Source organism: Pseudophryne corroboree, chromosome 6 (genome assembly GCF_028390025.1).
Source record: "Pseudophryne corroboree isolate aPseCor3 chromosome 6, aPseCor3.hap2, whole genome shotgun sequence".
Lineage (NCBI taxonomy): Eukaryota > Metazoa > Chordata > Amphibia > Anura > Myobatrachidae > Pseudophryne > Pseudophryne corroboree.
In genome coordinates, this window is record NC_086449.1 from 548,960,301 (window position 1) to 548,987,031 (window position 26,731).

General features: G+C 43.1%; 1 protein-coding gene across 3 annotated transcripts in view; it reads right to left on the reverse strand.

The window, feature by feature from the left end:
- TMTC2 (transmembrane O-mannosyltransferase targeting cadherins 2) overlaps positions 1–25,165 on the reverse strand; it is a 447,032-nt gene extending 421,867 nt beyond the window's left edge. Inside the window, exon 1 of one of the 3 annotated variants that reach the window (XM_063927679.1) lies at positions 24,618–25,165. In XM_063927679.1, coding sequence (XP_063783749.1) covers positions 24,618–24,700 — 83 coding nt within the window. In that variant the 5' untranslated portion in view covers positions 24,701–25,165. The remainder of the gene's footprint in view (positions 1–24,617) is intronic. The other 2 variants (XM_063927680.1, XM_063927681.1) reach the window with 2 other exon arrangements.
- Between the last annotated feature and the right edge of the window lie 1,566 nt (positions 25,166–26,731).

Genomic DNA, 26,731 nt, shown 5'->3' on the forward strand with positions numbered 1-26,731 from the left:
CTTGTCGGAGGGAGACCTTGGTAAAGCAGCCTTCAGGAGCCTGCGCAGGGGAAACGTCTCGACATTCCAAACTGTACCCCTGGGATACTACTTGTAGGATCCAGGGGTCCTGTACGGTCTCAGCGTCATGCTGAGAGCTTGTCAGAAGCGGTGGAACGCTTCTGTTCCTGGGAATGGGCTGCCTGCTGCAGTCTTCTTCCCTTTCCTCTATCCCAGGGCAGATATGACTCTTATAGGGACGAAAGGACTGAAGCTGAAAAGACGGTGTCTTTTTCTGCAGAGATGTGACTTAGGGTAAAAACGGTGGATTTTCCAGCAGTTGCCGTGGCCACCAGGTCCGATGGACCGACCCCAAATAACTCCTCTTCCTTTATACGGCAATACACCTTTGTGCCGTTTGGAATCTGCATCACCTGACCACTGTCGTGTCCATAAACATCTTCTGGCAGATATGGACATCGCACTTACTCTTGATGCCAGAGTGCAAATATCCCTCTGTGCATCTCGCATATATAGAAATACATCCTTTAAATGCTCTATAGTCAATAAAATACTGTCCCTGTCAAGGGTATCAATATTTTTAGTCAGGGAATCCGACCAAGCCACCCCAGCTCTGCACATCCAGGCTGAGGCGATCGCTGGTCGCAGTATAACACCAGTATGTGTGTATATACTTTTTATGATATTTTTCCAGCCTCCTGTCAGCTGGCTCCTTGAGGACGGCCCTATCTATAGACGGTACCGCCACTTGTTCTGATAAGCGTGTGAGCGCCTTATCCACCCTAAGGGGTGTTTCCCAACGCGCCCTAACTTCTGGCGGGAAAGGGTATACCGCCCATATTTTCTATCGGGGGGAACCCACGCATCATCACACACTTCATTTAATTTATCTGATTCAGGAAAAACTACGGTAGTTTTTTCACATCCCACATAATACCCTCTTTTGTGGTACTTGTAGTATCAGAAATATGTAACACCTCCTTCATTGCCCTTAACGTGTGGCCCTAATAAGGAATACGTTTGTTTATTCACCGTCGACACTGGATTCAGTGTCCCTGTCTGTGTCGACCGACTAAAGTAAACGGGCGTTTTAAAACCCCTGACGGTGTTTTTGAGACGTCTGGACCGGTACTAATCGTTTGTCGGCCGTCTCATGTCGTCAACCGACCTTGGCGCGTGTTGACATTATCACGTAATTCCCTAAATAAGCCATCCATTCCGGTGTCGACTCCCTAGAGAGTGACATCACCATTACAGGCAATTGCTCCGCCTCCTCACCAACATCGTCCTCATACATGTCGACACACACGTACCGACACACAGCACACACACAGGGAATGCTCTGATAGAGGACAGGACCTACTAGCCCTTTGGAGAGACAGAGGGAGAGTTTGCCAGCACACACCAAAAACGCTATAATTATATAGGGACAACCTTATATAAGTGTTTTCCCTTATAGCATCTTTTTTATATATTTCTAACGCCAAATTAGTGCCCCCCCTCTCTGTTTTAACCCTGTTTCTGTAGTGCAGTGCAGGGGAGAGCCTGGGAGCCTTCCCTCCAGCCTTTCTGTGAGGGAAAATGGCGCTGTGTGCTGAGGAGATAGGCCCCGCCCCTTTTTCGGCGGCCTCGTCTCCCGCTCTTAACGGATTCTGGCAGGGGTTAAATATCTCCATATAGCCCCCGGAGGCTATATGTGAGGTATTTTTAGCCAAAAAAGGTTTTCATTTGCCTCCCAGGGCGCCCCCCTCCCAGCGCCCTGCACCCTCAGTGACTGCCGTGTGAAGTGTGCTGAGAGGAAAATGGCGCACAGCTGCAGTGCTGTGCGCTACCTTAAGAAGACTGAGGAGTCTTCTGCCGCCGATTCTGGACCTCTTCTCGTTTCAGCATCTGCAAGGGGGCCGGCGGCGAGGCTCCGGTGACCATCCAGGCTGTACCTGTGATCGTCCCTCTGGAGCTAATGTCCAGTAGCCAAGAAGCCAATCCATCCTGCACGCAGGTGAGTTCACTTCTTCTCCCCTAAGTCCCTCGTTGCAGTGATCCTGTTGCCAGCAGGACTCACTGTAAAATAAAAAACCTAAGCTAAACTTTTCTAAGCAGCTCTTTAGGAGAGCCACCTAGATTGCACCCTTCTCGGCCGGGCACAAAAATCTAACTGAGGCTTGGAGGAGGGTCATAGGGGGAGGAGCCAGTGCACACCACCTGATCCTAAAGCTTTACTTTTTGTGCCCTGTCTCCTGCGGAGCCGCTATTCCCCATGGTCCTTTCAGGAACCCCAGCATCCACTAGGACGATAGAGAAATATATACTGTACCCTGGCTGGTCTCTGTGTCAGCTTGACAGTTCAGCCCCACATGTAGTACAGAATTTAATATCTCATAGTGCTTGGTAAGCACTGGCTGCTTTCTGGTATATTGCCAAACTTGCACAAGTGGGTACCTTGCAGTGGGCGTCCTCTCCTCAGTTTTCTGCACTGGGGACGTCATGAGATCAGATGTCACAGTCAGACCTCAGCCAGAAGCAGCACTGTGTCAGCCCCAGCGGAGGAGATCAGAGGAGAGAAGAGGGGATGGAAGGAAACAGAAGCCCCCGGACCGCCTCCTTCCTCTTTGTCATGTCCTGCAGCCGGCTGCGTACTTGGAGTACTATAATGACTCAGTTTGACTCATTATTAGTACTGTTCATACTACTGCTGTGGGCCTCTTTGTTGCTTCGGTCCCCGGTGCAGTAGTTCCGCCGCTGCGCAGCAGGTATCCAACCGCAGCGCTCGCAGTGCCGGTGTGAGCAGGGGCAGAGGCACTGGTATACAGGAGCACCATCAGCGGGAGGCAGATGCCAGGCAGAGAGAGAGGAGGGGGGGCAGATGTTGGGCAGAGAGAGGGGGGACAGATGCTGCGGAGAGGGGGGCAGATGATGGGCAGGGAGAGGGGGGGGCAGATGCTGTGGAGAGGACAGATGATGGGCAGAGAGAGGGGGAACAGATGCTGTGGAGAGGGGGGGGCAGATGATGGGCAGAGAGAGGGGGAACAGATGCTGTGGAGAGGGGGGGGCAGATGATGGGCAGGGAGAGAGGGGGGGCAGATGCTGTGGAGAGGACAGATGATGGGCAGAGAGAGGGGGAACAGATGCTGTGGAGAGGGGGTGCAGATGATGGGCAGAGAGAGGGGGGACAGATGCTGCGGAGAGGGGGGCAGATGATGGACAGAAAGAGGGGGAGCAGATGCTGGGCAGAAAGAAGGGGGGGACAAATGCTGCAGAGAGGGGGACAGATGATGGGCAGAGGGGGTGGAACAGATGCAGCGGAGAGGGGGGCAGATGATGGGCAGAGAGAGGGGGGACAAATGCTGCGGAAAGGGGGACAGATGATGGGCAGAAAGAGGGGGAGCAGATGCTGGGCAGAGAGAAGGGGGGACATATGCTGCGGAGAGGGGGACAGATGATGGACAGAGAGGGGGAGGACAGATGCTGCGTAGAGGAGGATAGATGATGGGCAGAAAGAGGGGTGGATAGATGCTGTGGAGAGGGGGCAGATGATAAGCAGAGAGAGCGGAGGCAGATGTGGTCAGAGGGAGGGGGGACAGATGCTGCAGAGAGGGGGGCAGATGATGTGCAAAAAGAGGGGGAGCAGATACTGGGCACAGAGAAGGGGGGACTGATGCTGCGGAGATGGGAACAGATGATGGGCAGAGAGAGGGGGGACAGATGCTGTGGAGAGGGGGGGCAGATAATGGGTAGAAAGAGGGGGAGCAGATGCTGGGCAGAAAGAAGGGGGGGGGCAAATGCTGCAGAGAGGGGGACAGATGAAAACCATGTAGCAGTCAGAGAGAGAGAGAGAGAGACAGCAGCTGTATAGAGAGGGTGGCAGAGACAGGCAGGATCTATGGAGACAGAGGAGTCAGGTTGAATACATTACTCACATTTAGACAAGGGCCATGCTGTGTGACATCCTCCGTGTTCCAGGGGTCAGGGGAGCATATGACAGCTCCTCCAATCAGGGGCTCTTCTAATCAGCATGTGCCGAGCTCTTCCAATCACTGCTCGGCACATATTCTTCTGACCTTATTGCTGATACCAGGGAGGGGAGGAGACGAGGCACCGCAGTGAGTTGCAGGGACTTCCCCCGCTGCTGATCTCAGTGAGTACAAGCTAACCCCTCCTCCCATCCCTGTGCTGCCAGCGCTGCTGCCTGTCATGTAGTGTGACAGGCACAGCGGCAATCGGCAGCTGCAGAGTAGCAAAGCAGGGAGAGCGCCTCCCTTCTTTGCAGAGGCGCCTCTCTCATGTTTGGGGGGAGCAAGCTGCCCCCTTGCCCCCCCTATTCCGACGCCCCTGGTACCCATATAATAATACATACATTGTTCTCTAATACAGTATAGGAAATTGTTATTCTACAACTAAATAAAGCTTTAATATGATCACGTTCATACACTGAAATCTTTGGTGACTCAGAGAGAGGCTGTTTCTACATGAAATAACTGCAAAGATTTTCATCTCATTTCAGAATTAGAGGCCTGCTTGTACCGAAGCACTACTACTGTATGGTTTATTTAATAAGCATTGGGCACTTAAATCCAGCGCTTCCAATCGCGCTTATGTCGGAAATTTAAAAGGGCAATGCTTTTACAAGCTATATTTTGCTAGCAAAACCACTGCCCTTTTACATTTCGGGCATAAACTCAATTAGAAGTAACAAGTTTAGAACCTGACACTTCGTAAATAAATCTGAAGAAGTCCTGCAGAAGTTCTCCCAGAACCAAAGTCATTAGTGTTTATACATGCATTGAAGGCCCAAGTTCACTTTCATGCACGTGCTCACTAGTAAGTTAGACATTATGGGCCTGATTGGGATTTGGAAGCAAGGCAGGGAAAGCATGCAAGGTTGTATCTGGACCCAACTATTTTGCAATACAAGGGGAGGAGATTTACATTTTTCTGTGTAGGGTAAGTATTGGTTGCTTTTGCATGTAGCCAACAAATATTAGGCAGCTTTATTTTTACACTGCCGTTTAGATTTCAGTTTGGACACAATCCCACAAATTTACATCTCTGCACATGTTACAGCTGCCCCATCTGCAGTGCAACATGGTTTGCCCAGTTGCTTGCTTTTTTCGTTTGCTTCAGTATCTGAATAACCCTCTATAAGCACATATGGAAATATTAAAATGGAAGAAACGTGGGTCAATTAAATCTTACATGGCTGCAGAGGATGAACATGATAAAACTAACTGGAATGAAACAGTTAAGCACCTCAAATTCCCAAGTACATTTATGCATACATGTATAACAAAAATTGTTTGTTTATTACTCACAAACAGCAGAGCATTTGTAGGAACAGATTGCAATATAAAACACAACAAAGCAAACATGAAAGATCAAATGAAACAGATGGAGTTTTCTTGTAAATTGTTTGGAAACAGAGATAGCTGTAAAGTCAAAGTCTGGTTATTTTGTACTGCATTATACAGAAGCTATTAATGACAGACTACATTAAAGAAAAATATATATAAAAAAATATATATAATACAAAATATAGTTATTATTTAGTAACCATTTCTATATTTATACTCCAGCAAAGGAAAACCCATTTCACACTATGAGCTGTTGGCAAACCATAAAGTGTTGATGCCATTAGTGTAACCACTACACTGTTTCCTATAGCTTTGTGTACAGTCAATACTCAATGTCATCATGGGATTATGGCTGCTCCTACTTATGTACTAATGTGTAGAAAAACAGTTTGACATTAAAGGAGAACCATCAGCACCATCCATCAAACAGCATACTATAGGAAACTAACTCTGTTTTCTGTATCATTTCAACACGTTCTTATTTCACTTTGTGTTCCACTAAAAGTATCTGACGTTATATGCCAGTATTACGATGAATGACATTTTATTTTACAACGTAACATTAACAGAGACACAATAAGACTTTAAAAAACACAGCTGACCCACAGTACAGAGAATGTGTCCCAAAGCAAGTTTAGGTTATATGTAAACTACAGAGATTGCACATTTCCTATACCAGTAAATATATCAACAGTGGTGTGGTATAACCTGTCGACAGGTTATCATTACAATCATCAAGCTGACATGAGAATGCCGACCGAGCTGAACTGTCGACATGCAACTTGTCTACCCGGCTGATATGACAAAATTATGAACTTTCATTAAACTGTCCTTGGTGGTATAGTGGTCTCTTAAGTTGGGTACACACTGGCAGATATTGGCCAATCAATTGATCGGCCAATATATCTTTTGCTGATTTGCAGGTGTGTACAAGCAATATGTCTGTGAACAACGTCTTTCACAGATATATTGCATCTGCTGTACAGCACAGCAGATGGCCAATATATCTGCAGATACACTGGTGCATCATTCTGTGTGTATAGGTGCCCATAACCTGTAAACGATGCATTCTCGTTACCGATTTCCCTTGAACTCCCCCCGCAGCTCCCCGGCAGTCCTGGGCAAACGATATAGTACAATACACATGCTATATCTTAAGTAATATCTTAAGATCTGGGAGTGGCTACATCCAGGAGCATGCTGTTGTTGACGATTGCTTCAGACCTTCCCTGCAGCAGGGAATATCAGAAGCTCCGACCAACAACCCGCAGGGCCGTGCATCGTGATCGTTATCGTTCACAGACACTGAACGATCTGCACTATTATGAACGATTTGTACTTTCCGATTCATCGAAAAATGGGCAAATCGCTCATACTATCGTCTAGTGTATGGGCACCTTATGAACAACCACCATGTGCATATATAGCTGCAGATCGATTAAACGGCAGATATATCTGCCAGTGTGTACCCAGCTTTACCTTCTGCCCATGGCAGTGATGGCTTCACTGTCTTGTTACAGGGTCCTTGTGGTCCTGTGAGTCACTTCTGGTGTGGACCTGCAGCATTCCAGTATTAGTCCCCATAACCCTCCTAGAACCGAACCCTAATTGTCACGGCAGTGCTTAAACCCCCTAAACATTGGCATCCCAATATTGTTGACCTGTCGACAGTTTGAACAATGTCAATTTTCTGATGTCTGTATTGCTGTGCTGACATTATGAACGTTGACATGGTTATTGTCGACCATTTGACTGGATACGTCATCAATATGGATGAAAGTACATTTTGAGTGATGTGTGGGAATCATCCTACCTTATTTTCCCATGCACCCCACAGGCGTGTAGGAAAATGAGGGAAGAATGCCTAATGTGGTGTTAATAGCCCTATTTGTTGTGTACACACGGTAAGATCCTTGCTATGGCCGATTTTGATTATGCTATTTCCCCTGAACTCCCCAGAGACCGGCACCACCGATTTTGACTAACATTTCTTGAGATATGGACTATGTGTTAATACGATTTTGGCTTATGTGAGATTTTGGCTTATGTGAGATGTAATTGACATGTGAGATGAACTACACCGATCTAGCAAAGATTGACCTGCCTGCCCAGTCTATCTTTTCTTGCGATGCCGACCTGGCGGGACCGCGCATCGGGATCGAATCGGTATCGCAAGTGGCATAACACCTTGTGATCTGCACTAACTTTTCTTGCGATTTTGACTATATACTCAAAAGTGAAAGAAAATATCTCACCGTGTCTACACACCTTTAGACTGTCTGGTGGAAGTACATGCTAGCACTTGTTACCTATTCTTTCCTAGTTCTTGTTATATATATGTTCTGTACGTAAAGTTACAGTGTCGTTATAAGCAATGGCGGCTGCAGCTCACACCACATGGTGCAGGGGGGAGCAGGTTAGCACATATGAACATATATGCAGGGATGTATCGTGTATGTAACATATGTGCTGGTTGCAGTTCACCGGGGATTGCGTCTTACAGCTGAACCCGGAATGCTGCATTCGGCTTCACTCTCCTTCAAAGCCCCAAGACTGTTGTGAAAACTAGCAAATGGGAGCCTGGGGGCGCACTTACCAGGAGAGTGGAGGAGTTACGCTGAATGTGGAGTCCCGAGTTCAGCGGCGGCTGTAAGACGACACACAGCGCTGCCGATCACGGAGATCTGAAGCTAGCACATATGTTACATACATCCCTACATGTATGTTCATATGTGCTAACCCGCTCCCCCCTTCATGATGTGGTGCGAGCTGCAGACGCCACTGGTTATAAGCTGTTTTAGAAGCTCACAGAGTTTTCTCCGGGTAGTCTTAAGGTTGCCGGCTGTCTGGATCCCGGCGCACAGTATACCGGCGCCGGAATCCCGACAGCCGGCATACCGACACTTTTTCTCCCTCGTGGGGGTCCACGACCCTCCTGGAGGGAGAATAAATAGCGTGCACTGAGCCCGCAGCGTGGCGAGCACAGCGAGCCCGCAAGGGGCTCATTTGCGCTCGCCACGCTGTCGGTATGCCGGCTGTCGGGCTTCCGCACCCGTAGTAGGATCATAATGCTGGCAATCGAGTGACTGCCGTGCAGCCGGGGGTAAGGGTAGGGAATTCGGTTTCGGCATAATTAAAACATTATGTACCGGAAATGGATAGTTACAGGCATGCATATGATTTAAAATGCACAATACATTTTTGGGAATATTATGTTCATTTTCCGTAGCTTGGTGTAGATATCTGACATAGAGGTTTAGCTCTTTTAATATGGATTCAGTAGAAGTGGGTATAAAGTGTAGTTTGCATTGTGCATTTACTATTTGTTTTATATCTGTTTTTCCTTAAAAGAAAGTGCCAAAAGGTGTGATTATTTATGATAAGGAATTAATATAATAAATCATTTTAGTCAGAACAAGGAACCCTCCAAATAAAAAGGCTTGTTGAAAGGACAGACAATATAGAAACTGACATTTTCAATGAACACCCTCCATTAGGAAGAAACATCATCCACACAGCAAGAAATGTAATTGTGGGGTGTACCTGGACTGCTGAAAGTGAGCAGTCTTCAGACAAAAGAGTAATAATACTAATACTAAAGCTACTGCTATTACTAATAATAATAATAATTCTAACAATAAAAACAGAGAACTACACTCATTAATAACAAAAATTACAAAGAAATAAAAAGGAATACGATAGGAAAATTAAAATCAGTTGCTTTGACATTTATGTCCCAAGGTGTGATATTCACTACAATGCACAAACGTTGGTATACAGTCATTGTTACTTTACTTGACAGAATAAAGTGGTAATGTAGTCTGGTGATTTTGTTACAAAAAAAAGGGTCAATTTATCAAGCCTTGGAGAGTAATAAATTGCACGGTGATAAAGTACCAACCAATCAGATCCTAACTTCCAGATTACAAGCTGTGTTTGAAAAATGGTAGTTAGGAACGGATTGGCTGATACTTTATCACCGTGCTACTTATCACTCTCCAAGGCTTGATAAATCTGGGCATAAGACTTTAGTGTGTCACAATGTAATGTCCAGTTTTCTAGCAGAAATGGGCCATGACAGTCAGGTACCAAGCAGAGTTCAACCAATTAGCAGAGCAAGGGAGAATGGAGAGGATCATTTCCCCTCTGCTGCACTAACTGGTTAAAAAACGCATATGGGCTGAAGAGAGCAATTTACTGCTCAGGCAACCCAAAGCATATCCGCGATAAGCAGCTGTTGGAGCCGCAATAACACATGGGATTAGAAACGTATATATTATCGCACAATCGCCGGCCCTTTTTCACCAATAAAAATGGCCTATAATTGGATAGCGCAATAATGACCATCGGCCAAATATTGCGCTATTAGGCTGTTTTTATCGGCTGAAAAACAATCGCACCTAATTGGATATTCCCCTAAGAGATTAAATAATGTATGAGGCAAAAAGGTGTTTATCAAATTCCATGCTGGCAATCAATTAGATAAATCTTCAACCTAAATTACTGTTAATTACAAAATGTGTGTTTATGTCAATAACAATTAATAACAAAACATCAAATAAAGCGACATTGCTTTCCAATGACTATATCCCATTTGTACTCCAAAATTCCCTTAAAATGTATCCACATACTGTACCACTGAAACCCATCCACTTTCCCCAAAAACACTCCCAATACCATTGAAAGCTCATTTCCCCCCAAAATTCATCCTTCAAATGGAAGTCAGGCTTTATACAAAATGCTACTGAAATTTCCCATTCACCCCTCACTGGGAGTACCAGTGGCCCATTACGAATATAATGACTATGATCAATTGTTCCTTTCCTGTGGTGTGGAAGGGTTGCCATGTGAAGCAAACTGCATGACCTTCCTCCTTTCCTCTACTGTTGTCTTCACCTGACCTCTCTGTGTTGTTTGGAGGAAGCACATTCATACAGTAATATAGAAGTTGACTAGTAAAATCAATTGCAGTCTTATTATCTACTTTATAATCTGCAAAATTTCATTTTTATTCATTAAGATCTATACAAGATGCTTTGTGAGTCATAAGATAGAGAATAAGGAGTGGGGCTAATGGAACATAGAGCAGAGAAAATTAATGATGGGTGCATAAAGGAGGAAGGAGCTGGGGTCCACATAAGAAGGCTTAGCAGCCGCTGAATGCGCCAGAGGGATGCCTGTTGCCCATCACTGTTCTATATTATATGAATGCAAACACCTATGCCGTCAATCAGGCAGAAGCGTTCGCGGGGTGTGGGTGAGGGAAGGGGGCGGCAACACAACATTTTCAAAGGAGGAAACGGAGCATTGTGGGGGCGCGTCATGGAAATGGGGGCGGCAGCATACGTGGGCGTTAATGGGGCACTGTCGCTAACACAAAGAAGGCGGCGGGCCTCCTGCGTCGGCAGGAGGGTACCCTATTTTTAGTGATCACAATGAAACTGCGGTGCAACCGTAGTCTCAGGGGGGCCAGCAGACAGCATGCTGGGTGGCCTTGCCCTGCAATTGGCGGCCTATAGCACGCGATCAAAAGGATTGCAAATTGTTCTACTTAGCAGAATTTGCAATCCTTACTGAATCGGGTCCTAAATGAGCAACTTTATGGTAGGGTGAGAAAAGGAGTAAAATTATTTAATTATTAAAAAAAAGGGGTTCACAGAAAAAACACAAATCGCATCCCGAATATGGAAGTGGTTTAGCACATCTTAGACCATAGCAGCAGAATGTATTCTTCCAGACTCATAACTTAAATATTACAGCTAACAACAAAGCATTAGGCACTATGTGACCATAGTGTAACCTGAAAGGCTAATATAGCAAAGCAATAGAATAATACATAGTTAGCATGCCCAGTCACACATCAGGACCCAGTGAGAGAAATCACGCATTAGTCGCTCAGCATGCGCTCAGACAATAACCAGCACAAATGCTGCAATGAATGCTAACATTTTCTTAAGCTGGTTGGAGAAACATTTCAATTACAGAAAAAATTTATTTCTAAACATGGTAGCTGCACAATTGTCTGTGAACAGAGCTTCACCATCTATTCATCACGAGCAAAGTCAGGGAAAGTATAGTAGTTGGATGTCATAGGTGATATTAATAATGTGTTTATACTTTAACATAAAATTCAGATCAGACTCAGCTACAGTGCAGCCAGCGGGCTGTAGGTGCAGTGATTACTGGAGAGGGATCTCAAGGCTTAAAACAATTACCGGTAATTTTTAAATTGTAGCCCATACGACTACAATGGGTAATACCACCAAAGGTGGTCTTTGCTAACTAGGCCGAGCTCCAAAAGCTATACTTTTTCTGAGTATGGTAAATGGAGCATTTTCATAGTCCCCATAAAAACCTAAGAGGACTACATTTGCGATTGAAAAGATGGGGACCACAATCCCTTGGCAAATACTTTGGCAAAACGCAAAAATTCATCAGTTCTCCAAAAACACCCATTTCATTTGAAGTCTGCAGCATTTTGGGGTTTAATAAACATGCCCCAAAAAGAGAGAGTGACGTGTTGGTGAGGACAAGTAGTTTAAATTAGATATTGCAAGATATGGGAAGAGCTTGTAGACTGAAAAAGTAGTACAGCTGGTGTGGATCAGTGAGAAAAACAAAGGTCAGTCTAACCACAGTATTCAGGACCATTTCTTCTAGGGATATACCCAGAGCTTAAGTTGGTCCTGGAGAAGTGGTGGAACTCATTTACACTGCCACCTAATAAAATAAAACAGATATGACGCATATAAATCAGCAATAAAGCAAACATATGTTATAAGCACAGGGCAGATTGCACACCCAGAACCCAAATGAACACATACTTTATTGAAAACATATTCTAACAACTGTAACATATCACAGCACGCTGTAATTGGTAAATTTACTAAAGCTTCTAAAAATTTAAAGTGGTGCCATTGCCCATAGCAACCAATCAGATGCTGTCTACCATTTTCAAAGATGCAAAAGAGAAATGATACACAGAATCTGATTGGTTGCTATTGGCAACATCATTTTTAGAAGCTTTTCGTAAATTTACTCCTAAATTTCCCACATACTGCAGTTCAACCATGAAAATGGAATGGAATGAGTAGTGTGTAAATGGCTAAACAATCCCTCATCTTGCTGCTAATGCAATGGAAGACTAATTACTGAAGAATGAAAAGGAAGTAAATTGTCTGATCTGAGGCATCCTGAAGGTTACTGGAGAGCAGAGAGCAGGTACAGCGGGTCACACTGGGCAATGATTAGAGAGTAGAAAGTCCACTTTGATGGCTGTGACCGGTTGTCATTGGGATACGTGCATGAGCAGTATGTCCCAGGCAGCCAGTGAGAGCTAGGAGCAAGGCGCCTCCATCTGGCTCTCACTGCACAGAACCAGACAGACACAATAACTCTATGTACTGGATATTGTGACTGTGTGTCCGTTTTATTTGTCAGGATGGCAGACAACATCCACATAAACAATGTATTTCTTGGAGATCCCTAGCACTAATCTTACATAGCCCCGCTCACGGGAACAAGGAGACTTTTAAAAGCTAAGCCCCACCCCAGCTTTTTAATGATTAGCTAGTTTTAAACCAATGACTCTCCTTTCCCTGAAGTTAACAGTTCCTTGCTTTCCCATATAAAGCTGATTAGCCCCGGTGCTCTGTTTGTCTTGTCTGGCTGCAGCTCCACCCAGTCAGTAATTAGAGCAGAATTTCATTCAAAGTCATATGGTAAGTACAGTAATTCACTCTGCCATAATACATACTGTATGAATGGTTTCAGTCTATAGACAGCAGCACCGTACAGCACTGATAACATTACAATTTGCAAGTACAATCATTTTTGCTTGAACATTCCAGCGAGTAGGGTTGCAGCAGTGGCCTCCTGAGACACTGATCCCGATCAGTAAGGCCAGTACTCACTGGCAGATGTGGGGAGAGATGTGTGCTGAGCAAACCGCTCAATCTCTCACCCCGCTCAGCACAACACGATGTGTGCTGAGCGTGCGGGGGGAGACGAGAGGGGGGCACTCATTTCACCCAGTGGGTGAAGTGAGCGACCCGCTAGATTGGCCTGCATGCAGGCCAATCTAGCACCAGCGATAGCGATGTGCGGGGCTGCGCATCGCTATAGCTGTGGGGGTACACACGGAGAGATCACTGCTTAAAATCTAAGCAATTTAGTCAGATTTCTTAGATTTTAAGCAGCGATCGCTCTGTGAGTACCCCCCTTAAGAGTCACTGCTGCCTAATCCTGTGCAGGTCTCAAAATTTCTTTCAATCAAATTCCTGAACCAACTATTAGAACCCTGTGGCAAAGGCACCTTGTCAACCAAGCAATAAACACACAGTAATCACTTAATAAACCTGATGCTGAAACACACTGCAGTCTTCAGGAAATAAAATAATTTACCAAGCAACTTAGACCTTGCCCTAAAGGATACTGTGTGCAGCAAGTACGGTATTATCATAAAGAGAGAATCATTTTTACAATGCATACAAAACACTGCATTTAATTATGGCACCATACAATTTAATACAATAAAGACTTGTACATCAAGTTATACACATTATCAGAGCACATCTATGACATTGTTAATTGAAATGAAATTTAATAAATCTCAAAGCATTAGACAAAAATTTAAACCGCAAATACAAAATAATGCAACGTTTCATCTCAATGTCTTTGAAATTAAACCACATGTTCGTGTATTAACATGAGAGCAAACACTGACTTACGTTTTGACTGAATTACAGTAGATAAAAAAACATGAAAATAAGTAACACAATACAGAGATGTAGCCAACAAGCAGAATCAAAAGGTGTATATCTACAGTATATGTTATACATAAGAACACTGTAGTAGACATCTACACATCCCACTCTTTATAACATCGATCTTGACCCGTATTGGTATTCTTAAGGTGATGCTATATATAAAGGGGAGCACTGGTGCACAATGCGCACATGTGCAAACACACACACACACACACACCTCATCATAGTTAAATAAAGCCATTGTCAGCACTGTAATGTGTTAGAATGGGTTTAGCAATGCTTTTCGGAATACTTAATAAAATATATTATTTTTTATTCATCCTCTAGACTCTACAGCAAAATTAGCTATTTTTTGAAACTGAAAAATGTCACAATAATAATGTAGGCTACATTAATAAAAGGAAATACTGTAATTCCAAAGATTAATCCAACACACACTGTAACATTTTACTAGTGAGCTCATCCCAACACTGCATGCACCAATCACATGCCACACCTAGATCACCCCACCAATCCCCACTGCCTTTGTAAAGTGTCAAATGCAACATACTGTATGTTGCTAGTGGGTGATTAGTTGGTTTCTATTCCAAATAGTTTGTGACATGGACCCAGGGGCTTATAGGAAAGGTCCTCTCCACAAAGGGAAACTAGATGCTACCGTGGGTGATTTTTGGTGGTAGTGGAACTGTAAAGGAGGATAAAAATGAGGACAAGCCTGGTGAACGACATCACTGCCAATCCCTGTCATTACACAGACATAGGTCCAAATGTTTTAAGTCTTAAGAGATAAAGTGGAGACGGATAAAGAGTGATAAAGTATGAGCCAATCAGTTCCTAACTGCCACGTTACAAGCTGTTTGAAAAATGACAGTTAGGAGCTGATTGACTGGTACTTTATCACTCTTTATCCGTCTCCACTCTATCTCTTGATAAGGCTTAATACATTTAAGCTATAGTTTGTTGTCATTTTTACTAGTTAGCTTTTTACTTTTGCATTGTGAAGGTTTAATACTGTAAGTCAAAGTATACAACTTTTAAAGAATTTAAATAGATAGATGCTTTTTAGCATAGGAAAGCAGCAATGCTTTTTAAAAACACTTTTCTAAAACGTTACCTAAGAATAAACTAACAATTGACAAGAAGGGCACCTTATAAATCAAACATGTACATTAATAATGAAATGTAAATGTATACATAAATTCTAAAGCAGATGGCACTTACACTTTTCCCAAATGTACAGCGGCTCTCTCTTTGGCTTTGTGTATGTGGGTCACTTGCTTGATTAGATCTCAAGTGGCAAACCAAAAGGACTTCTAATACACAACTATTGTGGCTCAGAAGCTTGGCTTGCTTAATTCACGCATCAAGCTCATTATTGTTTAGGGAAATGCAATTTCCAGTTGCTCGCTTCACAGTCTATAGACAAGCAAAAAAATCATCTCCTCTGTGTTTTACATTTGTGCAGCATGAGTTTCAGGTTACCCATAAGACTAAACACATACTGTACTTTTATTGTACACAGAATGAGTTTATGATGCAAGTGCTGTTTGAAATAAACAGCCCAGATTGGAGCACACTATTACAGCACAAAACATGTGCCATTGGCCTCTATTAAAGAAAATCCCATTAAACGTGTTTATTTACTTTCACTAGTTTCCAACAACAGCATAGGCCAGTTGGAATTCACCTTAAGCAGCCAAGCAAGACAGAAAGCAGATATCCATTCCAGGCCTCATAGCGCTACTAATTAGATTCTGTGCTTGAGCCAACAACAGGTTAACCGGAACACATTTTACTATTAACCCATTTCCACACTGCACTTGTAATCAACTTTGTGCACTAAGGGGCTAATTCAGATGTGGTTGGAGTTGCTATCACTGCTGCAATGATAGCTCTGTACGGTAATGAAGCAGGAGGCATCCATTACAAGTAGACGCCTGCAGTAGTGATCTGACCCGTGTCCTAGGACGATCACTGACCCACCGCTGGGCGGCTGGCAGCACCCATGGGGACCCTTAGGCCGAACATTGCAAAGGCCAGGAAATCACACACCCCCACACCCCCCACCACGCCTCTATTTCAGGAGATGGAGGCCGCCGCCAACTCCTCCTCCCTCACCCCCCAAATGGCAGCAGACTGTCAATCACTGACAGTCTACTGACATCCTGCTTCCTACATCAAATGGGTCCTGAGCATGTGCAAAGTAGCAATAAACCAATATTTTCGAAAACAAAGCAACTCCAACCACATCTGAATAACCCCCTAAAACAGTGGTTCTCTTACCTTTTTTTAATCAAGGTGCCCTAGAGCATCAGAATTTTTTTCATGGCACCCTTAGGCCAAAAGTTTCTTATTGAGAAATTTAGAAGAAATGTTAAATGAAGTAAATGGTGTTTATATGTCATCCTTAGGTTCAAGTGTGTGGTGAGGAACAGGATTACCTTCTGTTTGTCCACATAGTTTATGATTGGCAGCCACCAGCCCTGGTTTTGCCTTTTATATTAACCATAAATAATTTTAAATGGTCCAGACCACCAACCTGAGGCACCCCTGCAAGTGTCACACGGCACCCCAGGGAGAACCACTGCCCTAAGACATATAAAACAAAACTAGTTAACATATAAAACTATGGGCAAATCATAAAGAATGCTTGATTTCTGTCCAGTGTTTGTGGGAGACAATAAGAAAGCAGCTTTACAATACATGTGTGCTGATCCACTCCTTGATCACTTACCTGCCCTTATCTGAATAAACCAAGATTTATAAGGAAGCCATCGGGACAACTGATGATTGATAAACATAAGGCTGTCATGTTTATTGCTGATGGGTGCTGTGTGCAGCTAGAGCTGTTTGCAAAAATTCTAGAAATAAACCCATTGGCTGGGTATGTTAATGTAAAACTTGCAGGTGAAAGTAGATAACCTGGGGATGCTGACACACTGCGGAGATTACAAACAGAGGATACCGTTTATAGCAAATACAATAGTCAAATGGATACAAGCTGAACAGGAAATGCTACTATCTGCAGGTGCCTTTGGCCAAGTTGTTGGCACTACATGAATAGAGGGTAGAAATAATACCATGTACTGAGGGGGAAAAAAAGTAGCAGGTTTTTGCACCTTAAGGTGCATACACACTCGCCGATAAAATGAACGTCGCTCATTTTCTCCCTTCATTAGCAACGTTGTTCACTTTCTCGGCAAGTGTGTATGCCGGTGACGACAGCTGATGCGCGGCACGGCGGGTCGTTAACAACCCTCTGTATCAGCAGTGCATGCATGCTCAATCTGGACTGTTTTCCAGGAGCTGCATGCACGGTTGGCCACTGCGTGACGTCACTGAGCGATATGAACGGTCACATCGCTCAGTGTGTACGGGCGGCTGCCGACCTCCCGGTTCGGGAGGGGAAACACTAGACGACGTCATTCATAAAGCGACGTCGCCTACGGTGTATGCAGCTTTAGAAACAGACTTTTAGGAAAGCCAGCACCAAACCCTAACCCACTCCTTCAGTTCTCCTGATGCTTATCAACAGAGGCATCTACAGATGGACAAGCAATTACAGACTGAGGTCATGGTGCAAGGGGGGGGGGGGGGGGGGGTGGAGGGGCTGTGGTATATATAAATACGTGACTACTGTAAAACTGGAAATGATAGTTGACCCACATAAAAGTCAAAGATAAGAAAGGAAAAATGAAATATGAATGTAGGTTAAAGATTAAGTATTAAGCACATTCCAACCGTAACTACTGAATATTCTATAGAAAAGGGATTAAATAAATGCAGAATGTGTTGCTTCCAGTGTGTGTAAACTATGCTATTCATTAGCATGCCGTGCTTATATAAACCATGGTACATGTTACAGAAATATTTATCTTGGCTTATTTGGCATATTTAACCTTTGAATAAATTTCTGTAATAAAGACGTTATTTCACATTATATATTTATATTAAGCAGTTAGGAAACTTTTTAATGCAAGCCTAGTAAAAAAAAGTCTGAAATGGTTCCTTAATAAAAAAAATTGTGTGAAAACAGGTGTGGGCTATTGCTGCATTTATATTAATTTTTACACTCAAAGCCTAATTTATAAATTCAGATGAACAAGAGCCTTCACATGGATAATGTAACAACTTTCCCAGGGCATTAACGCAGAAAATGTATATTCAGAAAGCCTTCACTTTTATAGCTCCCACCTCTCCTACTACACTGAATCAGGCTCTATGTTCTACGTTACTTGTCTTATAATGACATTGACTATTTTATGTCATCTTAAGGTTTTGTTAGCTCTACATATAATTACCAGATATGTAATCAAGATAGATAATACACAAATTTGATGTATACTTTTATAGTTCAACATTTATATCTCAAGTACAAGAGAGGTACTGCAGGTAAGTAAATACAGGTTGAGTCTCCCATACCCCAAATGCTTGGGGTAAGCATTTTGGATTTCAGTTTTCCCCAGTTTGGAATACTTGTATACCAAATTAAAATAACTAGAGATGAGACCCAAGTCTAAACACGAAATGCATTTGTTTCCTATAAACCTTATGCACAGCCTGAAGGTAATGTTATAAAATATTTTTAATAATGCTGTGCATGAAACAATGTTTGTGTACACTGAACCATCAGACAGCAAAGGTGTCACTATATCATTCCCGCTTAAAATATTTTGGTTTTTGGAGTATGTTGGATATGAGATTTTTGGAAATAGAAGACTTATAGTATGAGTCCTATAGCTTTTGTAATGCAATGCAATGGGGACATTCAATTAATATAGTAGCCCTGGCATCGCACATTTGAGTACAAGCCCCTGTAGTATTGCAAACTAAAGGTGCATACACACGGTGAGATATTGACTTAAGTACGATTTTGACTATGCGATATTGACTATGGGGTATATTCAATTGAAGTCGAAAACTGCCGTCTGTCGAAAAGACGGCAGTTTTCGACTTTTTAAGGTCGAAACGTGATTCGACCTATTCAAAGCTTTTCGACAAGTCAAAGCATTTGACTTGTCGAAAAGCACGTGGATCAGCGAAGTAGCTGCCGATCCAAGTGTTGATGTCGAAAACGGATCCAAATCCGACAGGTTTTGGCCCCCTTTTCGACCATCTCAATCCGACATCAAAATGATGTCGGAATGAGATGGACCCAGAGGAGGCGAGGGGGGGCGAGCCGCGGGGAGAGCTGCAGGGAGACAGGGGGACAGCCGGTGGGCATACAGGGAGATCAGCGCTACAGTAGCGCTGCAGCTGGATGTCACTCACCCACCCGACCTCACGGCAGCTTCCACCCGGCTCCAGCACGCTGCTGGAGCCAGGTGGAAGCTGCCGTGAGGTCGGGCGGCTAGTGACATCCTGCTGCAGCGCTACTCCGTAGCGCTGATCTCCTCTGGCTGCCGCCGGCTGTCCCCCTGCAGCTCGCCCCCCTCTCCTCCTCTGGGTCCCATCTAAATTCGACTTGAAAAAGTCAAATTTTAGATGGGATTGAATAGGGGTTGTCGGATCCATTCCAACAAATACATGTCGGAATGGATCCGACTTTAACTGACTATACCCCTGTGTGTGCTTGCCATTTTGGCTATGGCCTATTTTGACTATACTTTGTACTAGATAGTCAAAATTGACTTACCTGCAAGGTCTATTTTTTCTTGCAATACCAACCTCATAGGACCGTGCATCGGTATCGCAAGCTGTGTACATACGGTGCGATATGTGCTAACTTTTCTTGTGATTTTGACTATATAGTCAAAATTGCAAGGATATATTGCACAGTGTGTATGCACCTTAAGATGCACTATTTAGGGGAGATGAAGTGTGACATTGTCACATCACCAAAAATGGAATTAACCCCAATGATTTCTGAGCTTACAATAGACGTGTGAACAGACTCCATAAAGAAATTAGGCAACACACTGTACTTTACAGGCAAACTTACAGCCAAAGAACACATTTTAAAACTTCATATGGCCCACAGAATGGAATTTGTATACCTCTAAGCTATACCCATGTTGTGTACCGTTTAGGTTGTTTTGGCCACTGGACTGCACACCACTTGATGTTATTAGTATATTACGAGCATAATTCCTTTGAACTATATAAGTAAAACATTGTCTCATACTGCAATATATAACCGTAAAAGGTTCTGCAGTTTTACATTACATTATATAAGTGCAGTTCTGTAGTTTTATATTACAATACATGGGTAGTTTTTAAACCAGTAGAACACTCCTGAAATTAAATAGCAACTTTCTAGTTTTCCCAGCCAAGCGGCAATTACAGCGACACCTGTCATCTTTAATAGCGCTCCTTTTATGTATGACTACTATAACTATCAGCGGAGACTGCATTTCGTTTGAAATTTCAGTCAGAGGAGAGTTTTCTGGACTGGAAATTGTATGGGTCCTAATTTCAAGAACAGCAGTAAACTATTGGAAGTCCCAGCCTGCTCCCAACATTAGGTGTCTCCTGTGAAATACAGAGGTCAGCAACTGATGAGATCCAGGAGATTCACAATAGCTGCTTCTTCTAAGATCTGCAGCATAATTTATTGCAACTTTACAATTGCTGCAACATTCTTCTACTAGTACCAGAGCTTAATGAAAGCAGTATGTGGTATGCTTATTGCACTTTATTGGTAGGCAGATAAATGAGGCCAAACTTCTGAAATTCTCGAGAAACAGAACACATGATAATATTGCTCTCTGTGCTGCTCTTACACTTCTGCTAAAGGGAAAGGCCCGTTTTCCATGTATATAGTGTGTACAAAAAAATAATCTGTTGGCTACAAATTTTACTGCCGCTACAATTAAAATGTATTTATTTATTTTAATTACTTCCTCATGTTAACCATGAGCAAATGTAATAAAAAAGTGTGATACTAACTGAAAATTCTTACCAGTCTGCAAATGAATTCCCGGTAATATGTGACTGAGCACATAACCAAAAATTAAAGTTGCCCGACAACACAAACACACCACTATGGGTACGAGGGAATGTGTGTGATGTTGGTGGCTGTGAAGCACCAACGTTACGATAGTTTTGCAGCACTGAGGTCTTGGATTCAATACCCACCATGGCAATGGGTTGAGTTTGTGTGGGTTTCCTCCCACAATCCAAATATATACTGGTAGGTTAAAATGAACCCTAGCGTGTATGTGCACTTGTGATAGGGAATAAAGACTGTAAGCTCCACTGGGACAGGAGCTGATGGGAATGCTGCGGAATATGTATGTACAATATAAATAACTGAATAAATAGAATTCTCTGACATTGCTTCAAACTGAACTGCACCTGTAAAGTTTTAAACTCTTATCGTTGAATACTGGATGGATTTGTAATTAAGTAACACATAAACACAAATTACTGCACAACAGTCAGGAGAGTTATTTAGTATTCTTCTCCTTAAGATGGGGGTACAGCATTTTATTTTGAATAAAGGGCTGAATATCAGAGATTGTCTCCATAGCCTGCACCTGGTACTGCTAATTGTGCTGCAGAAGGAACGGTACTCACGCAGAGCAGCACTTCTATGTACATAGGAGAGATTGTTATGTACCAGAGATTTGTGCTACAGCTGCAAAGTGATTTTTAAATGAGGCACTTGCAGCATGGTCAGAATAAGAAACCTCTGACTCTTGTGCAGAGCCGTTAATTGTGTGTATTGCTTAACACTTAGTCAGTGCTCTGGGGTATCACTTTATCATGTAAAGGTCAAAAGGCTTTAGTAAAGGCATCACTTGTGTGTATTGGAGCATCCAGAGTAATGGATAGGAAACTTGCAGGATTACATCCACTTAGGATTCTCATTAGTCTATGTAAAGTTGCTGCAGCCCTTTATCTATGCTAAAGTTCTTGTGGGGTGGCAGGATTCAGAAGGGCACCGTAACTACAGCAACATGTGAAACAAAATCCTTGTCAAGAAAAGTAAACGTCTTCTGTAGCTAATAAACAATCAATATAAATAATAATAATGGTAGATTTACATAGTATAAACAATAAACGAGATAACATAACACACAAAGTATGCAACAAAATATTTTGGAAATTCAATGCTAAAGTTCTGTATTTTTCTTTCACTGACAACATTACCTTGTCACTGAGCAAATTTTAAACCACATAGCAAGTTGATTTATACAATGAAATGTGGGCATTAAACACACACACACACGTCCTTTAATTAACAGAAATTAAGATTTAAAAAAAAAACATTAAGGGGGTATTCATCAAAGTATGGAGAGAGATAAAGTGGAGAGAGATAAAGCATGAACCAGCTCCTAACTGTCTTTTTTCAAACACAGCCTATAAAAGGAGTTAGAAGCTGATTGGTTCGTACAATATATCTATTCACTTTATCTCTCTCCACGGTTTTGATAAATACCCACCTAAGCTTGGAGGATAAGTTAACTATTTTATATAGTGATAAATGTACAGTAAACATGCTTGCTATACTCACACATACAAAGACTATGTTAATTAAATACATTTCAATCCTTTTCTGTTATAACCTAAACCTTTACTATTTCAAGAAATCTGAACAATCATTAATAATCATTTGTAGACCTTTAGAAACAGGTGGTATTGTTGAGTAAGCAAAATCATAAAGAACTCCCAATAATATTTACAATTCTTCATGCTAATGAAAAGAACAATGATGTTGATGGAACCGTAACAAGAAATACCAATTACATGTATCCAGACTCAACTGTGAACAAACTGACCCTTAATGGGCAGTTTCTCATATTACGATGACATACTGTATTACACAAAAGTTGAGATTTATCCTCCCTCCCCCCCCACCCCTAATACACATCCCTGGAACACTCCATAGTCCTGCTCTGTAGGAATGACAGATATCGATTGAGATTTTTGTAATCAACAGAGAAAAAGAAAAAAAAAAGCTTTTCACGTTTTAGCCTAGGATTCATATTAGGAGTATTGTTAGTTTATTACATTTATCAGCACGATTACATTTAAATCAGGACATGTAGTAGCAGCATTACAATAAGGGCACAATGCTCATAAGAACAGTATTGCAAATGATCTGTATATCAACACCATCCAAATTATTGGCTCACTAAGTCAATGAAAAATGTGTATAGATATTACTATGTTCCTAGAGGAGATTTTTTTGGATCAGTTGTAACACAGTGTATTGGCTGAGATGGAGCTGGCTCAGGCGCTGAGTAGAGCCTGATGAATGTGGAGAAACTGAAGTCTCAGAGATAAGCAATTACTAGTCATTTCCTTCTGTATGAGAAATGACAACAGCCCTTTGGCTTCTGAGGCTGCAGTAAAAGCTGGGTGTGTGAAGAGTGGACTTTAAATACAAGTTTGCACTGTAAAAGCTTTCTGCCTTTTGCTGTTACAGCCAGCCTGAGAGGCAATATTCACAATGTCTGAGTGTTGTGCCGTTATTAGCACACAAAGCCATATTAAACTATTAATTTAGAAGTGCTAACAGTTTTTGTAAGTGGCATCCTCAGGACTTCACTTCCCTATTGCCTGTCCTAAAGAGCTCCATTTACCAGCTCACAGAACCCAGGGGATCCATTCACTCTCCACACTAAAGAGAAGCTGATGAAAGCTGTCAGAGTAAATCTATGCTCACTTTTTGGATGGTTTAATTTCAATGGAGCATGAAACTCCTCGGGATGGTTAATAGGCTTAGCCAGGCGTGCTGTTCTCCCTAATATATTTTAATTATGCAGCAGTCTTAATTGTAATGAGATTAAAATTCTAAAGAAAAGGACACAAATTGAGGTTTTCCTGATGACTACTTGGGTCTTATGTCAGTTTCTAAACACTACCACTAGGAAGTACAAATAATGACAGTAAAGTAGTAAACACAATATAAGGACATGTAAAATACTGCTGCTCACAACCCTGCAGGGGCTTTATGCCATGGGGAGGGCATTTTAGTTGGCATTAAACTGGTAAAAATTAGAATGAACTTCTAAAATGCAGGGATTAATGCAGGCAATCAGATTATTATGACATGTAGATGTTCTCAGTGCAAGTAAAACAGAGACCTATATGTAACATTAATAATAGCTGGACATATATGTACTGTGAGTATGGTATGGGGACAGACCATACAGAAAAGCTCATTAGTACAGAACAGCTGATAAATCTACCTGTAGACAGCAACTTGAAAATGGGGATTAGTAATGCAACATGGTGCATCAGATAAACTAATGGCATGCAAACATTAACCCCTTAAGTCACTATTTTGTTCTAGTCACAAGTGACATGGTGGCATCCAGCAGAAAGAGTTTGTCAAAGACCCTGTGCTTACTGTATATTGAGTTACTAGGTTCTAGTTGTGGAAACACTACAGAGCTCAGCATGGGGGACTAGACATGAGCACAACTAGGTAAGCGAGAGATTTCATTCATCCAGTACATGTGTCCCTGCAGCAGCAGAGATAGGGGTGTGAGGGGTGCCGGGCCCGCTGTGCAGTGGGGACGACAGGGCACAGGGAAAGTTTGGCTCCTACCTGTCATCATAGCAGAAATCAGCGCCCAGGGTGTTCAGGTACAGGACGAGCCCCATGGCGCTGCTCAGCAACTCTGCGATCATGTCTCCTGCACCCAGCCAGGGCTGCCACGGCTCGGCTCCTGCTCTGCCCCCCGCGTCCTTTGTCTGCTGCTCTCCTGAGGGGGGCGGCCGGGAATCAGAACCCGCACTCCATGCTGTCTCGCCGAGGATGACTGGTAATAATACAGCCCTGTCCTCGGAGCCAGTCCCGGTCTGAGAGCTTCTTACCCCATGGCAGCAGTGCAGGAGGCTGCAGCCCACAATCCTAGTGCATAGTATAGAGCAGGAGGAGGAGGAGGGATGCTCTGAGATGGTGACAGCAGTAATGCTGCTGCTGCTGATGGTGGTGCACGCCCGGCCGCCAGCTCCTCACTCTCCCTGTACCAGCAGCAGCAGCGGAGTGTCAGCACTGAGGAGAGCACAGCAGCATCCAGGGAACAGCCGCGTGGGGCACACACAGTCCTTGCCTGCTGCGCATGCTCCGCCTGCCTCCTCTCGCCCCATCCACGCCCCCTGCTCTCCTCCTGCTGCTGCTGCCACTGCCTCCTCATCATCTCCTGCTGCTGCTGCTGCTGCTGCTGGTCAGTGGGGACACTTGTCCCGCGAGGCGTGGATTGCGTGTTGCACACCTGGCCTCATACATTTGGCATAATGTTTAAATTATACTGTACATGGAATATTGACGTTTATCATTTACTTACAGCACGTGTGTCCATGAGATGCTGCTACCGTTGTACATTTGTCCCTAAAAATCAGTAGCCATAGAAAACAAAACAGTACTTGGAATTTTATTTAAAAAATAAATAAATAAAAATGTAATAAACTTTAATGAAATTACAAGAAAGATTTACAATACAAAAATATTTACTGTGAGCGAGTGCAGTTGCACCAAGGGATTTATTCGCAAAGTGAGTAACAGGAAGACATCGTTTGGGGGTAGGAAAGGGGAGTGGTCAGGTAAACGCAGGCGTGTCATGGCCGTTCAGATGGCATTTTCTGAGCATACATAAATTAGCAGCTGCAATCTTACTTGCTACAGGTGATCCCTCTGCATCCCAGGAGAGCAGCTCAGCCTGCGCATCTGCAGAGGTGACAATTTGCGACAATAGTAGCGATGTATCAGCACCGGAAATGATGTGATAGCAGGGGGCGTCCCTATGCTCAGGTTAGCTTCTGCCCATATTAGCATATAATCACACTTGCATACTGCAAAAGATAGCAACAGCAGCAGCAGGAACAACCGCACCTGAATTAGACCCCTAATGCCAATCAAAAGTAAATTGTTACCTTTGGGTAGACATTAACACAAGGTGAATTGGCGCTCTGTGCCAAAGAAGAAAAGTATGTGAGCACTAAAGGAGTCACACTGACAAGTAATACTTGTAATGATAACCTGAACAAGTACAATAAGTAAACTCCCCTAAAGAGTTAAAATGAATATGAGTTCTAAAATAAAAGGACATTATATAGATAAAAATAATAACAAATAAAGAACTTAAATAGTTGTGTCCTCCTTTGGGGGAGTCCTCCTTTAAATGAGATACAGACACAAAAATGCAGGAAATGTGTTTCATTAGGCAACAATTAGAGTACCTCCAATATGTTGAAGCAACTTTTCAATGTCAGATCTAGACCATAGGCGTGCGCAGATGCTGGGGTGCCACTCCGGGACTTCGCTCCTCCACCACATTATGGATTACCCACCCATCCAAGACATAGGAGGACACTTACTAAGCAGTGATAAGAGCGGAGAAGTGAGCCAGTGGAGAAGTTGCCCCGTCAACCAATCATCAGCTCTGTATAAGTTTATAGTATGCAAATTATAGATGTTACTTCAGTGCTGAGTGGTTGCCATAGGCACTTCTCCAGTGGCTCACTTCTCCGCTCTTATCACTGCTTAGTAAATGTCCCCCATAGACTGCTTACCTGGGCGGCTTACCTGCTTTTTGTGTCATAAAGCAGCAATGTTTTATGCTGCACTGTAAATGCAATTACTTGTATGGTGGGCTAGTCATTGAAGGAAAACCTGGCAGGTCGCTTGGTAATTATAGTTCTACAGTAAAAAATCTCTCA